This window comes from Cydia strobilella, chromosome 9, assembly GCF_947568885.1.
Source record: "Cydia strobilella chromosome 9, ilCydStro3.1, whole genome shotgun sequence".
Taxonomy (NCBI): Eukaryota; Metazoa; Arthropoda; class Insecta; order Lepidoptera; family Tortricidae; genus Cydia; species Cydia strobilella.
In genome coordinates this window covers 6,953,461-6,971,623 of record NC_086049.1, presented here as the reverse complement: position 1 = coordinate 6,971,623, position 18,163 = coordinate 6,953,461, and the positions used below count along the sequence as shown (strand labels likewise).

General features: G+C 40.6%; 1 protein-coding gene across 1 annotated transcript; it reads right to left on the bottom strand.

Moving 5' to 3' along the window:
• Positions 1 to 5: 5 nt before the first annotated feature.
• On the bottom strand, positions 6 to 17,688 carry LOC134744146 (uncharacterized). The gene is made up of 12 exons (XM_063677848.1): positions 17,230 to 17,688; positions 16,946 to 17,156; positions 16,128 to 16,251; positions 15,151 to 15,257; positions 14,761 to 14,958; positions 13,390 to 13,596; positions 12,238 to 12,698; positions 10,502 to 10,799; positions 9,186 to 9,425; positions 3,890 to 4,080; positions 805 to 934; positions 6 to 407 (listed from the first exon to the last, which is right to left on the bottom strand). The coding sequence occupies exons 1-12, from the start codon at positions 17,433 to 17,435 to the stop codon at positions 105 to 107; spliced, it is 2,676 nt and encodes an 891-aa protein (XP_063533918.1). The 5' UTR covers positions 17,436 to 17,688; the 3' UTR covers positions 6 to 104.
• Between the last annotated feature and the right edge of the window lie 475 nt (positions 17,689 to 18,163).

Here is an 18,163-nt window from a genome sequence, read left to right as displayed (position 1 = left end):
CAACATTTTATCGTAACATTTTTATTCTGCTCTTTCAGGTTCTATAAATAAATAACATAGATACAAATCGTAAAATGTACATTATATACAAAATAAACCTAATATCAACTAGTTAATTTCTGCGACGATTCAACATTTTTTCTTAACACCGATACGTCAATGTCCCAGTGTTTTGACAAGTTACTAAGTGAGTCGAGTAAGGATTGTTCTTTATGGTCATTTCCTAAGTCAGTCGTGTGGAGTAGGCTCAGTTCCAAAGAGACTCTGTGAAGGTATTGTAGTCTTTTAAAGAGTGCGTCTTTGAGTTCTCGGTTTTCTGTCCTACGCCAATATTTTAGGTTTCTGCCGATAACTGTTGTGATGTGTTCTCTTATATCTCTCAGGCAAGTCTTCTTTTCTTTCGTGGACTGAAAACAAAAATTCAATGATGAAGATACATAGGAGGTTCCTATTCATAATGTAGATGTTACGGAGAGCCACGGGCCAATTTACTATAATGAAAACGGCCTAGAGGGATAGAATTTGTCTAATTTAAACTGCCGTGAGTAGGGATTGCAATCTGGATCCGAAATGTATGAAATTATCCGGATCTGGATCCGGATCCGCGGATTTTCCCGTACATTTCAGATCCGTCGTGCAAACCCTAGCCATGAGTCATATTACCTAAACTAACTTTGGCGTAACGTTAACTGCGGCGTGACAAAAATACGTGAGTTAAACCGTTAAATTAGTTTATGGATAGAATTAGGATGAAATTGAACATATTACAATTTTATTAGACAGTGATATTACAATGTTTTGTACCTGATGTCTTGTGCAGAGTGCGAGCCGTACGCGCATACGTTGCGGCGCACGCAACCCGCGCAGAGCCAGTGCCAACAGTCCGCTACCAGACACGCGCGCCGTCGGCGGGTACCTCATTTCACCCTCCTCACTGCAAGAAAACAGTACACTGCCATAGGAAATTAACACTTTAACTGTACATCGCTTTCACTACCGACATGGATCGATAAGTCCCTGGGTCCATTTGTGCAACAAGAGAAGAAAGTTGGTTTTAAAATAACTTTGCTCTCGTGTTGCACACCTAATTTTTCACCTCAGTAGTGAGAACATATTAAAGGTTAAAATGTATTTCGAATTACACAGAATAATACAGAGAAACAAAAAAAAGTATGAAGTGGAAGTTCATGGCCTTCACTAAATTAAAAAGCTACTTTGTTTGTTTGGAAAGTACTTTCCTCACTCCAGGGAGTGACGAAAGTAGGCTTGTTCGAGCTGCTGAGGTGGAAATGTAATATCCATCCATTTCTGACGTCACGTAATGACATGTAATGAACGAACAGTAAAAGTGTTACCTAATATAGGAACCGTGAGCGTTGGAGGGTCCGGCACCTCGCATCTGAATCGAAAACTTTAACAATTAACGACTAAATATTTCAAAATATTTATCAGTACGGTTTTTACTCACTATTATTTTTAGTCGCTTTTGGCGACATGTTTCGGATTCTTTGGGAATCCATCCTCAGGCACGAGTGTCCGCGGCGGTTGTTCGTCGTGCACTGCCCGCGCCGCCCGCCTCGTCGCTCGTTGCGCACGCGCTGATGGGGCGGGGGCGGGGGGCGCGGGGCAGTCCGCAGATGGAGTCGTCAAGTGAAGGTCTGGTAGGGCGGCTGTATCGAACGAAGTCAAGCACACTGCACTCACTATGTCCCCGCGATCGTCACAACACACTTGCCGCTTGACCCTAGGTATTATAGGCTTCCATGCAGGTGGCAACATCCAGCCTCCGTCCCGATTGAAATTAGGGCGGCGTGAAATTTCAATCGCCTCGCGAATCTTACGCGGCACAAAACATTTCTCCCGTACCAGTAATCTCGCTTTATCGAAACGAATGAAATGGGACGCGCCTATATCGTTCGCATGCTCTGCCACAGCTGAGTTCCTGGTGTCCATGTTCTTTACGCTGCGTATGTGTTCCGACAACCTAGTGGAGAGATTCCTTCCGGTCTCACCGACATACGCCCTACCACAATCGCAAGGTATCTCGTATACCCCCGGGCTCCCCAGCGGGTCCTTGTCCTTTGGAGAGCGCAGCAACTGCCTGACTTTGGTATGGGGTCGGAAGATTGTCCTAATGCTAAAACTTCGGCGTAATAGGCGTCCAATTCTATCCGTTATCCCCTTAATAAAAGGCAAGACGACAGGTGCTCTCTCGACCGTTTGTACTTGCCTTAATGTACCCGTACTTGCTGCTCGCTGACTCTGTCTCCAATTGTACCCATTGCTCTCTAATACCTGCCTTACATGCTGCAGCTCCTCTTGCACGTACTGCGGGTCACATAGCCGTAAAGCCCTATTGATGAGCGCGCGTGGAACCGAAGACAAATGTGCGGGGTGATGGTGTGAGTCAGCTTGCAAGTACCGCTCAGTGTGTGTGGGCTTCCGATACACTTTATGAGTCAACCGGCCATGCTCGTCCCGCTGCACCAAGACATCCAGAAACGGGAGTGCCCCATTGCACTCCCTCTCAATGGTGAACTTAATCTTGGCATGCCGCGCGTTCAGATGTTCGAGTAACGGGTCCAGATCCTTGTGTGGCACCACAGCAAACACGTCGTCCACATATCGCAGCCACAGTCTGGGTCTATGTGGGCAACTCTCCAAAGCCCTTTGCTCAAAATCCTCCATAAAAATGCCTGAGGATGGATTCCCAAAGAATCCGAAACATGTCGCCAAAAGCGACTAAAAATAATAGTGAGTAAAAACCGTACTGATAAATATTTTGAAATATGTCTCACGATAGTTTAAGTGCAATTAACGACTAATTAGCTATCTAAGCAGGTTCTGCCCGTAACAGTTCACGCATACTCAAGAAACTATCAAAAAATTCAAAGAAAATAAATATAGCACCATCCATACCTGGAATAATTAACCGATATTTATCGGATGATTATCGCGATAATTATCAAAGACTATAATTGTATAGTATCATTTTTATCGTGAATTGAATGTGAATTGTATCATTTATTTCAGACTACTTGTCTGAAATAAATGATACAATACAATAATTATCTGGATAATTTCGAACCCTGCTTGCACTGGGTGTGCTATCAAAATCGTTGCAGACTTACCTCGGTCTAACTCTATAGCTCTGACTTTTAGTACATTACTGCAGGCGCCGGGAAAGAAGGGCTTGCCGGCTGAGTAGGGATAGTGATACGAAGCCGGCAAGCCCTTTTCACGGCCAGGCATGTATAGTGCTTTTTTCAAACATATGCAATGAAATAAAGAAATACACCACTCAAAAAAAAAAAACAAATTTCTCCGACTTTGGCGGCAACAAGTTATTAATTGCTAATTCTGCCTCCGCCCTCAATTGCGACGGAGTGCAATTAATTTCTTGAAATGAAATTTTATTTATAAATATCAATCACAAATATAAAATCCAGCTACTCGACAAAAGTTTTTTAATTTTCCGTCCAATTCCGTCTATGGTCTCTGGTGACTTAGGCCCCATAAGCACGAGCATTCGGTAATGGGAATTCGGCAAGTGGTTTCGCGCCGCGTAGTATGGAGCGGGTTATACAGATTAGTTCGTGTCTAATAGGCGTTAACGCGGATATTTTTGGTCCGATAACCATTCAGCAACTAGAAAAAAATTAAAAATATAATTCAGCTGTTTAGCCTGTTCATGAACACAGACGCCATGTTTGCATTAAAATTTAAAAAAAATTACTTCCCGGCCTAGGCTTTCAATTTCGTATGAAATTCCTTTACAGTTCTTTCGAGTTGCTCCGCCCGAAACGTGATAGTTTGAAGCCTGTTTTGACGCACATAAGCACGATATTTCATAGCATGATGAAGCATTGAGAAAAATAATGAATATTACCTGTGCGGGGAGAAGACGAACATGGAGGGGTAGGTGACGGGCGTGTAGTGCCAGGCTAGGTCGTGGCGGCCGGCGTCGAGCCGCGCGGCCCGCGCCGGCACGCCGCACGCCGCGAGCAGCCGCGCCGCCTCCAGCGCCGCGCGCGTCGTCGCCGCGCTGCACAGCCCGCCGCATACCGCCACTATTGTTAACTGTAACGTTACATTATGATATAACGTGAAAAAAGATGGCGCTGCAGTCAACGTAAACACATCAGCTCCGAGTTATTTTCGTTGTTAAAAATGGAAAGCTGCTGCCTTAGCGCTATAAAACGAGTTAAACTTAAAGAATAGTGCTTGATTTTTGGGCGACAATGTTATCTCGCAGTGAAAGTGTGCACATGAGTATTAAAAACTTAAATAAACCCGGAGTGGTACGGAGGCAGAAGAAGTGCAGAGGAACATAACACGGAGTTTTTATTTACGCAAATCAACACCAGGACTGCGGTGCTGGAACTTTAAGTAGTGTTGTGGTGTACAAAAAGGAATAAAGTTACAATTTATTGGTTGAAGTGATTTGTGCTATTTTTTTTTATCTTGTTATTTTTGAGGGTGAACTTAAACGTGGGTCGTGACGGCAAACGGGCAACGTCTTTGAGCTGTAGTAATAAGACTCTTAAATTCGCAGTTCTTATATCGGTCCGTTTGGTCTAGTGGCATACGCCACTCCTTTTGGCTGTGAAAGCATCAGCGTCCCGAGTTCGATCCCCAGCAACGATGAACTTTTTGGATTTATTTACTGTACGAATGTAGAAGTTAGTTGTCGTCGACGGAGCTATTGTTATGTATGCTGCATGACGAACGTGTTACGTTGGTAGTGTGTCGAGAGAGGGCGCCGGCAAGCTGTTTCCTAGTAGCATGCGCGTCAACTTCAAGCAGCCTGTTTATGAACTTTCATTGAGACATTTTGTATTTTTAAGTGCTGTTGCATGGGGATAGTTATCAAATTTTTTACAATAATGACATTCACCAACTTTTAATCTTAATTGTGTTTTTATACATATATTGTGTTGTGTTTAAGGTGCCTATATTAGGTTGTCTTATTTTATTATTAGTGATTTAATTTTGTTTTAAGGTAAATTTTTGTAGTAGTGCGTTAAAGTTTGACATTTCTTATTGTATTAATATTTTTTTTATTATTAATTGTTTAGTGCTTTCACTACGAATTTGAATAGACTTAAAGTCGATTGAATTTGTTTGTAGGTTTTGACGAAATAGAATTTATTTTTTGTAATTTATTGGGTTGACGTCTGTTTCCTTCTCTCTCTTTTGTTGTGTTGGAATAATAACGATAAATTTTATAACTTTATGTATGAATGTAATTCGTTAATTGTAAGTTTTGGATGATAGTATAAGTTATATAGATTGTATATATTGATTGTAGTTGTATAGATTAGTTTAGTGTTTTTAAGGGTTGGCGTGTTATTTGGGTTTATTGTGGGATGACATTTACAGTTTTAATTTGATAGCGTATTTTGTTGTAATTATTTTCTGTTTTATTTTTGACATGTTTAAATCGGTTTTTGTTTTAATTTATTTATTATTTTAATTTTTAATCAGAATTAGGTATAAGCGCCTTTGTTAATTGTAATAGCCTTTTTTGAGCTTTATGCATTTTTATTTGGTAGTCTAGTATTTTTGTTGACAATGTCTCTGCTTGCAACTGATGCCGTCGATGGCGTCGCTCTTTCTGCGTCGTTGGACAGTAACGTGCGCTGCCCACAATGCCCCCAAACCCGGTTTTTCAGAGGTACCAGGGGTCTCAACGTGCATATTACGAAGGTGCATAGACCGCACATCCCATGTTCGGTTCCTGATGTTTCTGACCCCGGGCCTACTCGTAGTGTACAACTACAACCACACGTTCCTGGCCCTCCTTTTTGGCAATTTATTAGTGGCCTTAAAGATACCCTTCCCGTTCTTAAGCGTATCCCGAGGGGCGCTCGTGTCGCAGTTTCAAAATGTTTGGCAGGGACCATTGGGGCAGTCGTGTCTGAGAATTCGGTTCATGCCTGGGAGCAACTTTTAACTTTCGCCTTCAGAGTGTTGCATGTTCATTCCAAGGATCAGGGACGAAGTTCGCTTACGAGTAAAGTTAAGGCAAATTGCCTTAATGGTTCTTTAGCTCGACCTCTTCCACATCGGGATCGTAGATTAAATACGGCCAAATTAGTGGAAAGTAAGGTGTGTGATGGTAACATTAAGGGAGCAGCTCGCTTGTTGTTTTCCAATGATGTCGTGGCTTCAGTTAGTCCTGAGACCCTTGCGGCACTGAGAGAGAAACATCCTCCTCCGGCGGCTGACTTTTCTCTCCCGGACCCCCCGCAAGCCAGTGATGAGGCGTTTCAAGTAACGGCACAAGACGTTTTAGGGGCTGTCATGTCCTTCCCAAATGGCTCTGCGGGGGGTTTGGACGGTCTTACCCCGCAGCACCTCAAGGACCTTTTGAGTAGTGATTGTAATGGTACTCGTGACGATCTTTTGAAGAACTTGACGGCCCTCGTAAATAAAATGCTTGCGGGTGGGGTGCCAACCAGTATCACGGACATCTTGTATGGTGCCAATCTATGCGCTCTTCTAAAAAAGGACGGTGGTATACGGCCCATTGCTGTTGGGACCACTTTTCGTCGCCTAGCTGCAAAAATTGCCTGTCGCTATAACTTGGAGAGGCTGGGTAAGGAATTCAGTCCCATTCAGGTGGGTTTCGGATCGAAAAGTGGCTGTGAGGCCGCTGTCCACGCAGTTCGAACGTATTTGGGGCGTTTGGGTGGGGAAGTGCTGTTAAAGGTGGATGTTGCGAATGCTTTTAACTCCGTTGACAGAGGTACCCTCCTGACACAGGTCCGGGAGAAAATTCCGGAATCGTACAATTTTGTTTGGCAATGTTACAGCTCTCCATCTAAACTGTTATTTAAGTCAAATCTTTTAGCCTCGTCTGTTGGCTGCCAACAGGGTGATCCCTTGGGTCCAGCAATTTTTAGTCTTGCCATCCATCCCATTATAAAAGAACTCAAATCTAAATTGAATGTTTGGTACTTGGATGACGTCACTCTTGGGGGTGACGTGGATACTGTTTTGGGTGACTTACAGAGGTTGACGTCAGATTTTGGTTCCATTGGCCTTTCTCTGAATTTCTCGAAGTGTGAACTTTTCATTTCCAGCACTAACCTGGAAAAGGAAAGTATAGTCGACAAGTTTAGAGAGGTTGCTCCTGGAATAAAAATTGTGGATGAGAGCACGCTTAACCTCCTTGGGTCTCCCGTTTTGGATCAATCTTTTGATAATTATGTTGAGGACAAAATTCAGAATTTCAAGTCAGTTTCGGACCGCCTATTGGAGATTAACGTTCACACGGCTTACACCATCATTCGACATTGCCTTTTTGTACCTAAGTTTACATACGTTCTTCGTTGTAGTCACTTCTGGAAATTCCCTAATCTTCTTTCGAAGCTAGACGAGTTGGTAAAGGATTCCCTGGCGTCAATTCTTAACATTTCTTTTGATTCAAGGTGCTGGAGCCAGGCTACTCTGCCTATTAGGTTCGGTGGCTTGGGAATCCGTAATATTTCCAGTGTGGCGTTGCCTGCTTTTTTGGCTTCGGTGCATAGCGCGCAGGGATTGATAGGGGGTATTTTAGTTTCTTCATTTGGGGATCTAGAGCCGGCGTACTGCGCCGAGGCTAAGAATGTGTGGTCAGTGTCTTGCCCGAACGTCGACCTACCTGCCAACCTTTGCTCGCAGAGGCAGTGGGACGAGCCGCTCTGTCAGCTAGTACGGAATAATCTTTTTGATACGTCAACTAGCTTGGCAGAGCGTGCTCGTCTTCTTGCTGCTGCGGAATGGGAGTCTGGCCAGTGGTTACTAGCCCTACCTTCTCCGTTGATAGGTACGCTCCTAGATAATGTCACTTTTCGTCTGGCTGCCAGTTTGCGGGTAGGGGCAGTGACTAATGTCCCGCATCGCTGTCAATGTGGTTCAATGGTAGACAGCCTGGGTCATCATGGCCTCTCCTGTAGCAGGAGTGCTGGTCGGATTCCTCGTCATGCCAGTTTAAACGATGTCATCCGAAGGGCTCTTGTCAGCGTAAAGGTGCCGGCTATACTGGAGCCTGTTGGTTTGGCGAGGGATGACGGCAAGAGGCCCGACGGCATGACGCTGGTGCCCTGGAGTATGGGGCGGCCTCTGGTTTGGGACGCTACGTGCGTAGACACTTTTGCCACGTCCCACTTACCGGGCACCAGCACTGGGGCTGGGCATGCGGCCTCAACGGCCGAGGGTAACAAACGGCGCAAGTACAGCACGCTCGGCAGTGGCTACATATTTGAGCCTTTTGGGGTCGAAACGTTAGGGCCGTGGGGACCCAGCGCCCGGCGCTTATATAAGGGTTTGGCGTCGCGTTTGGTGGATGCCACGGGCGACCAAAGGGCTGGCCAGTATTTTGCCCAGAGAATTAGCATCGCTATTCAACGGGGAAATGCAGCCAGCCTGTTGGGCACACTGCCTGCTGGCGGCGAGTTAGAGGGGGTGTTTTGTTTGTAGGGTTTTTTAATGTACATAATTTTAGAGTAAGTAAGTTGACGAAGCCTGTTGCGGATAGTGAGTTTGTGTTCACCTGACGAAGCCTGCGTTGCGGATATAAAATTATGGTCCCTGAATACATAAGGTGATCATAAAATTATTATATTACAGTTAAGATTAAAATTAAAATTAAATTAGACTAAAATTATATTAAACCCCTGATATAACGTTCACCGGGGCCCGGGGTGAATATGCCCGGGGGACAAAACTTTAAATCTGATTTACCTGATAATTTCTGAGAAAATACTCACACAAACTGTATTATTTGATTGAAAATAATAGAAGATTTTGTATGATACGATTTCTGTGGGTATTTTGTGAAAAATTGTCAGGTAAATCACAATTACGGTTTTGTCCCTATTCACCCCGGCCGTCCCTATTCACCCCGGTTGACGGTACTCATAATCCAGTCTTTTTTTATACTACGTCTGTGGCAAACAAGCATACGGCCCGCCTAAGCAGTCTCCGTAGCCTATGTACGCCTGCAACTCCAAAGGAGTAACATGCGCGTTGCCGACCCTAACACTCCGCACCCTCAAGAGTAGATTAGAGAGAGTCCTCACAGAGTGGAGTAGAGTAGGGTATTTAAGGTATTTTACTTTTAAATTTATGTGTCTATCCCCCCCTTTAGTTTGAAGTTAAGCGACTCACGACCTAGCTAAGTCTAGTAAGAAACTTACCATCTCCGGTTTCCTCACGAGTCGCCTAAAACTATGCGTAGTAAGGTCCAACACATGTACAGTATGCTCATCTATGCCCATCTGTTCCACTTCGCCATCCGACCCGAAGTAATGCGTGCGGTCCGCATCGTCCACCAACGTGCGGAGCGAACGCTTCAAACTCTTGTAGGTGAAGTTGAAAATGAAATCTCTTAGGGATTTGGCTGAGTATTGTTCTGACAACAGATACTGGCTTTCGTGCTGCAAAATAATATTAAGATTTTTTATCATATGTCCCGTAATGAAATGCAAAAATGTTAATAGAAATTCAAAGTAAAAATGCAAAGTAGCATTCAACAAGTTTCTGTCAAAAAATGATTTAAGGTACAAGATTTGATTAATTGACATACATTTTTATCAATGTTTTTTTTTATAACCCCAAATGCGGAATGACCTTAGTACACTAATATAAGGAAATACGATATATACCTACATGTCGATAACAAGCGTAATAAAACGAAGCTATGCGCAGGAATGTAAAGCAATACCACGACACGACTCCAATTGTTCAGACTAACAATTATATATAGTTACCTACTGCATGCCTGAACAAAAGCAATTATGAATTTACCTGTATGAAAATTAGATATAGATTTTACTGCTTCGACTATAAGGTTTAATTTAGAATTAAATTGCGAACTGAACGCTTATACAAATACAAAGCAGTTGCATAGAAACGCACAACAATAAAATAACGGTCATATTGCCAATTTATTTTCTGATGTTGACATGTAATATTTTAAGAATATTATCATTAAATGAGTATGAGTATTGCCAAAAAGCGCTTTCTTAATTTAGAAGTTTTTGTCTTCCTTGCATTTAATGTTTTTATATATATATATATATATATATATATATATATATACTACGTTGGTGGCAAACAAGCATACGGCCCGTCTGATGGTAAGCAGTCTTCGTCGTCTATGGACGCCTGCAACTCCCTGTGTGTTACATGCGCGTTGCCGACCCTAACACTCCGCACCATCGTTGAGCTCTGGCAACCTTACCGGCAGTAGGCCGAGCACATGATTGGCGCGACAGTATCTCGCCGCGAGATACACTACCTGTCTTTTACTAACTGTATGAATTAAAGAGGGACGGGTAGTCTATGTCGCGGCGAGATACTCTCGCTCCAATCATGTGCTAGCCCTGCAGGAACACAATAACAACACTAACACTATGAGTGCAAAGTGGTCATTACGTAGCAAAGTAAAAGTTTCTAATACTTTACTGCCAGCAGCGATCGTATATTAAAACGCGAAAACGAGACCACCTACCTTGCTATCCAATATGACAACTGCCGTTTTATCTTTCTTGCTATTAATGTCTATGCCAAGAAACTCCGCAAAGTGATGATTCCTCACGCTGTCAACCGCTAACATGTTCAGACTGGAGTTGTGAGCACACGCGAGACCGTGTATGTGCGAAACATTGGTGGTCACGCGCTGTGGGTACACTGGTGGCCCCCACGTGTTGGCGAATCGCATGAGTTTGCAGAAATGTTGTACGTTATCTTGGATGAGGTTTTCGGGGGAAAACGGGTCGTCTTCAAACGGCAACATTGTGGTTCTCAATCTATAATTATTTTATAAATATTTTGCAAGTGGGGAACTTTAAATAATATACACGGACACGGAGTACACGGTTACGGAGTGTAACATGTCGAGCGTTTTTCGAGTTAAAATACGTGAGTGACCCGTTATTAATATATTTAAATAAAACTGTGTTATAATTAAAACTTTAAATTATCTTCATAGATTAAAAACTGTAATAGATGTCATATATTAAAGAAAAAGTGACGAAGCTCTCCAGTGGTGAAGGCCGGATTCGAACCTCGCCGTGGCGAGGTGGCCTAGGGGTTCATGGCGTTAGCCGCGATAGCTAAAGACGCCGCGCGGTTCGAATCCGGCCTTCACCACTGGAGGGCTTCGTCACTTTTTCTTTAATATAACATCTATTACAGTTTTTAATTTATATACCTATATAGTAGTGTGACTACTTAAAAAAAACACAAATCAAAATATTTAATAAAATAATTTGATTTGTTCCCAAACTTGTTTATCTTCATAGAATTAGACCAAGAAAAGTCTGCAGAGATTTTGACAACAGACACAGTGCACATGTTATTTATACATCATTATTTCATAGCGCGTTCTCTCGCGTTCCAAGGGTTCCGTACATTACACAATTAAAACAATGTATTTTTCATGTGAAATGTCTTTAAAAAACCCGTAGGGGTCGGATCAAAAACTAAGTAATTAAGTCCGACTTACGCTTGACTGCACATTTCTAGTAGGTTTTCCGGTGATCTATAGGTAAAGATCTATTTTGTGTATTTTTTTCAAAACTTTTGACCCCAGTAGTTTCGGAGATAAAGGGGGGGGGGGGGTCATTTATTGCCTATTTTCTTGAATAACTTCTAACTGTTTATCAAAATTATAAAAAATATATATTTGAGATTCTCACAATGAGCTCTTTCATTTGATATGTAACACGACATAGTTTGACAAACTTTATTTTTTAATTTTCTCATTTACCCCCCAAAAGTGGCCCCCGTATTTAAAATTAATTTGTTTACGTTACATGTCCATCTTTGGGTCACAAACTTATACAAGTGTACCAAATTTCAACTTAATTGGTCCAGTAGTTTCGGAGAAAATAGGCTGTGACAGACGGACAGACAGACAGACAGACGCACGAGTGATCCTTTAAGGGTTCCGTTTTTTCCTTTTGAGGTACGGAACCATAAAAACACCTGCACTGCGTGTGCTGTCAAAATCTCTGCAGACTTTTCATGGTTTGACTCTAGCAAAATATCAGTAGTTTATAAAATGGTATTGTCATAAATAATCAATTATTAATCGACCTTATTGAACCTTTTGTCTGGAAACTTTACACGTTTAGATTTAAGCGATATGCTTTTATGTAACACATAATATCAAATGCCACTGAGCTTTAAAAATGTTGTCACACAGTCATTAGTTACATGAAAGTGTGGTGTCTTGAAACTTACTCTTCCTCTTCTAATAAGGGCTCATTATCAAGCTTCTCTTTTTCCGTAAACTGGCACTGCTCATAATCATCATAGAAACTCTTCTCTGCCGGCATCACAGGCGCCGAACATTCCTCTACCAAGCCTAGCGTAGACATAAGGTAAGACTTCTCATCACTGCCCACTACTTTAGATATATCAAAACCTTTAAACAAATAATTGAACAATTCTCCCTTCTGGTTTTTTTGCTGTTGGGTATTGTTGTTCCAAGGATACTTATTGTTGTGAGATACCACTTCTTTCCTGTATAAGGGATTAGTTTTCCTTGAGGGTGTTTTGAATTTGTAGTTTTCGCAGTATTTGAGGAAGTCCTTTTGCTGGTACATGAGGCGTTGGACTTGTTGAAGTTTAACGAGCTCGGAGGTCCAGTTTAGGCTGTCGTTGTGGTTGCAGTTATAATATTCCATCGCTACTTCCCTTAGCTAAAAACATACCGTTTTTATATTAGGTTACACACTTGTTCCTTTTAAGTTATAACTTGTGTTTTCTTTAACGGTTGCGTAAAAAATATCGAGAGGATTGTGGATCTCTCGAGCGGTAATACATGATGATACAAGTGCGAAAAGTAAGAAATTCGCAAGGAGTGGCGATAAAACAAAACACTACCGAAGGGAGTATTTTAAATCGACAAGAGTTCCGAATTACCTATTCGCAAGTGTATCGTAAAACGTTTTACAGTACATACTCTTTAAATTTTCGACATAGGCACGTATAGTGCTAATTACCGTACAAGGGCGGTAAAGTAGCACCATATGTACGTACTGTAAAGTGATGGAACATTGACTCGACTCTTACTGAGCGCGTAGCCAACGTGTTAATCGTTAACGCTCCGTAGCGTATCGTACTCATCTCTTTCTACCACTCTTCAACACTTGTGCTACAGTGACAGTTGCGTTTCGTTCGCTACGGAGCGTCAGCGATTGCACGTTGGCTACGCATCCTGGTGCGTTGATAGCTTAGTTGAGGAGCATCGGTAACGCTTTTACAATTGTTCCATTTTAAGCTGGAACTACGTTAAATCGAGACAAATTATAAGTTATTTTTTCATGCAGAAGTGCTGTTATAAACGAAAAATATTGATTAATTTCCAATTGCGTAAAAATATGTTCTTACCAATGAATAAGATGGCAGTTGTTCGTATAAAGGGTTAAGTGGGGTAAAGAGTATGAGCAGCGGGCTGCCGTCCACGTATCTCTCGAAGGTGAAGGCTTTTCTCCACATAGGCACGATTCTCCCCACGGGTTGCGAGAAATTCTCTAAAACCCAGTTGATTAGGGAAGATTCGTTCCAGGTGTTTTCACTCTCTTCTAGTACATATTCCTGTGTTCAAAAACGTATAAACAATAAAAAAAATATTAACATTAATAATTAATAATAACATTTGTATGCAAGGGAGCTAACCTAATAGGCGGGTCCACACAGAACGAGCTACTTCGTGAGGAAATTCCCGCGCGAAACAGCTCGGTCGGTGGAGATGTGGTTCGCCCGAGGCAATGCGGCCTTGAGTGCTCGAGGCACGTCTACACAGAACGAGCTGCTTCTCGTGGCATTTTCCTTGCGAGGCCGCTCGTTCTGTGTGGACCCGCCTAATGACTGAACAAAGTTGCGTTTTGAATTAAAGTTTATCGTAGGTTTTAACAGGAACACTTAACTGTCCATGGTTGGACCTTAAATCTCTGAAATAAGGTTCACGAATTGCCACTAAACAGAGTGGACGATCTAACGGTATCATTTTTGGGAGATATTATTAGAGGATCTGAGGGTCTACCGCAAACACAGAAGGTCGCAAATTGCGGGCATCTTTTACTCCAAAAAGGGCGTGATCAGAGTGACCGAGAAAGATGCTCGAAATTTGCGAAACTTCAGTGTTCGCGGTGGGTCCTCTGATTTTTATAACTTAATTTAAGTATTACAATTATAACGCGATCTAGCGAACTTCATTTACTCTAAATAAACCATTGAAAGGAAAACAATTTATACAGTTTTCCTGCACAGTAATTTTTTTGTTTATGAAAACAACGTGTTTGGGAGGAAACCCAAGCATACTAATAATGTATTCTTGATCGTATTTAGGCACAAATATCTTGATAAGTTTACTGAATTTGAATTGGTTTAAAAATTAATGTAGGAAATTATTTCGATAACATTTTTTCATACCAACTCAATGCAAAATGTGGTATGTCTAAACAAACTCGAGTCAAGTACAACAGTATACATATAAACTACTATATAACGCGCCCCTCAGCCTCGCATCAGCACCGGAATGTGATGTATTTGCAAGTAGTTGGACGGATCTGTGTAAAGAGTGTATGAAGTTCTGTGAGAGGATGAATAAACGTGAATCTGTTTTGTATTCGTTTTTAATTTTTGCATTTGTACCTACTGTCTGTTTTAAATTTCACAGTGTATTAGTTTGCTGCAATGCTGTGTAAGTTTTTGCATCAATAAAATAAAAAATAAATAAAAATTATGTCAATGCCATACCTTTGTATCGTTCCATAACATCAGTCTAGCACTTGGCACACTGTTAACTCCAAGATCAATAGCCAGGTCCTCAGATGTCACAACACCGAAGCAGACTTCGCCAATGAAGTCAAACTCCCGTATTTTGACGGCGACGTGGTACCAAGTGTTGTAGTGGCGCGAGGTATCGGTTATTGGAGTATATCCTACAGCTACAGCCTGAAAATATTTGGAAATAAACATTTTTATACTCGTCGCCTGTAATTATTGAATTAAGATTTCGTATACCAAACCTTAATTGGGTAGTTTTCATGTATGGATTCCCAACTCAACTATAGTATAACAATTCAAATGAGTTTTTCAGTACTCTAATAAAATTATAATTGATAATCTGAATGAAAAATCACTTACATCACAGATAGACAATAGTTGAACAAGATCCTCAGTTGCCGAGATCCTTTCTAAAGGTTTCATTACTAACTCCAAGAACCTAACCATACTATGAGCATCTCTTGGACCTGAAACAATAATGTTTATTACTAAAGCATTTCATTTTATTTCATTCGGCAATTTCAGCATACATATTGTTTCTATGACTATGTATGACACAATATGGAACAATAAGAGAACAATTGAATTCAAACGAGCATTGTTGACATTCTTAACAGATAAATGCTACTATTGTCTTTCGGATTATTTAAATGTTTATTTTTTATTTTTTTCATTATTTGACTTTGACATTGGGAGTATTTTTATTTTACTATATAAATTTTAATTTTTTGGCATCCGGGTTTTAATATTGTAATACTAGTCTTTTTAATAGTAACTGTCATTAATTCTCTGATATTTATTTCTATTCATAGTTTTTACACAATGTTTTAATTTAGATTTAAGACAACCTATATCTTGGAATGATTTTAATCTTAAACATACAATATATTTAAAATTAAAATTGCTCCTACATATGTACACACGTTTTTTGCATGCCTGTTGGTCAAATATAGCGACTCCACTTATTGTAAGATTACCATCACTGTATGTACTACCTATATTTGTAAATCAAACATTTTGAATTTGAAGTTGAATCTCGAAGTGAGTCTAATTTAGAAAGAATTGCAAGATTTTAGAGTACCTAATTAAACAACTTTGATAAATAAAAATCGGACAAGTGCAAGTCGGACTCGCCCACCAAGGGATCCACACTTTTTAGCATTTGTTGTTATAGCGGCAACAGAAATACATCATCTGTGAAAATTTCAACTGTGTGTCTAGCTATCACGGTTTATGAGACACAGCCTGGTAACAGACAAACGGACAGTGGAGTCTTAGTAATACGGTCCTGTTTTTACCCTTTGGATACGGAACCCTAAAAACAAATAATATCAAACCTTTATAAAGAACACCCCTCGAAGTACTTGTGTAAGCAATCAAAATTGGCCATGAAGGTATTTTGTTGTGCTGCAGCCTACATTCACTCCCCGGATTCCAACAGTTGATCGCTGAGAAGTGCACCTATAAATTATGTAATTGATTAATGCTAATAACACTGAACCAGTTACAGGACCTAGGTACCATCGCCCACACTGTTAACCGACAGTTTGTAAATCTTATTACAAATGGCATAAAAGGTCCACCGATGGACAGTAAAAAACATGGTTTATTTCAGATGTAAGTCCATCGGGGTCAGTATTATTATTCTATCTATCTATCTATCTAGCCCTTTTATTCTGAGCTAGAGTATGTCCCGTAGCTCAGTGTGCCGCTTGGCAAAGGCCTCCTCTAGCTCTTTCCATTGAGGTCTGTCGTGGGCCACTCTTCTCCAGTTCGGGCCCGCTGTGAGTTTGAGTTCATCCTCCCATCTTGTTCAAGGTCTCCTCTGGCCCCATGTACAACCTCTTGGATACCAATCTATTACTATTTTGCTCCATTTTTCCCGCCTGTAGTATTATTATTACTAAACTTAAAAACACAACCACACTTAGTTAAGAGTGTTGCTGTTTGTACAAGAATTGAAAAAATATGTATCTTCCCAAGACCAAAATTAAAACAATATTTGTAAACAATTAGGAAAAATAATGTAGTGTACATAACTAGATACCAATTTTGGTGAAATAAAGTGAGTATTAAAAATCACCAATTTACAGTCAAAATCACTGTTCAAAAGTCCTTAAAAAGAAATGATGTGGACATATAAATGAATACTTACGCGATCACTTAATACTGTTGCAGCCTCTTCAAATTGCCCTCTAACATACTGGGACTCTGCATCCCAGGGAGCATAGTACATGACAAAGGATAAATCAACATTGTTAATGGTGGCATGGGCATTAGTTAGTTGCCCTTTATGCCAATCTGTTACTAGTGAATCCGAACTGAAGAATTTCGTAGCTTTGGGATGCTTTGAAATCTTAGAAGGCCTGTAAATAGAAAAATATTACAACAATATCTAATTAATAAATATAAAATATAAAAACAAAGAAGAGAACTTACGAATTATGAAGAGCACCATATGTCGTTAACGCTAAAGCGCCAAAAAATACCATTTCTTTAATCAACATTGTGACTGATTCTTTATTATTATGCTGTTTGGCCCCTTCAGAACTTTCTGGTCTTTGGGCATGTTTGGATGGACTAGATGTGTTACTCTGCGGTGCTACTTGGACAATGTTTTCTTCAGTGTCTACCGTCGGAAACATTTACACGTCATTCAAAAACAATAAGTAAGAACCTAAACTTGAAAAGCGGTATATTTGCATTGCAATTGCTCCTCGGTAAAAGGTAACTGTTCAAAGCAAAAGGAGATAAGATTGAACTGGGAAATCATAATAAATATCCACAGATTCTTTTAGTCATACACTTGTTCATATATTGTTTTCCAACCTAATTTATTTCATTATAAAAAAGAACAATTTCTTATTATTGTGATAACAGGTCAAGTCAGCCAATCATTTGACAATGACAAGATTGACAAGTACAGGTACACGTCAACCTCTTGGGCTACGGTCGGATTTACGTCAATAATTAACATACTTTCATAATATTATTATTGGTGAATAAATTGGTAAAAATAATTAAAATCTTTATTATTACCACCAAATGAATTTGAGTTGAACTTACATCAATGAAATTAAATTACTAGTAACTATTTCCTCTAAGCAAAACTTGAGTATCGCTAAAATAATACACTCTAGCGTGAATTGGAATGAAAATATAAAGCATACTATAAGGCCTCATCCTCACGAGCGCTTTTTCGACGCGCGTAAAAAAAGGGTTACAATGACACAAATGGATACAGTCTGGCAAAAAAGAGTAGAAATTAAAAAGTGGCAACACTGTAATGTCGTCCCTTTCAAATCAATCTAAGAAAACGGGACAACACTAGAGAGTTGCCACTTTTTAATTTCTATTTTTTTTTGCCAGACTG

Coding starts and splice junctions, on each gene's coding strand:
- LOC134744146 (XM_063677848.1), bottom strand. CDS start 17,435: ATGTTTCCGACGGTAGACACTGAAGAAAACATTGTCCAAGTAGCACCG. Junction 15,258..16,127: donor GAGGGGTGTTCTTTATAAAG/GTTTGATATTAT, acceptor TTATTGTTTCAG/GTCCAAGAGATGCTCATAGT. Junction 408..804: donor CACTCTGCACAAGACATCAG/GTACAAAACATT, acceptor TTTTGTTTTCAG/TCCACGAAAGAAAAGAAGAC.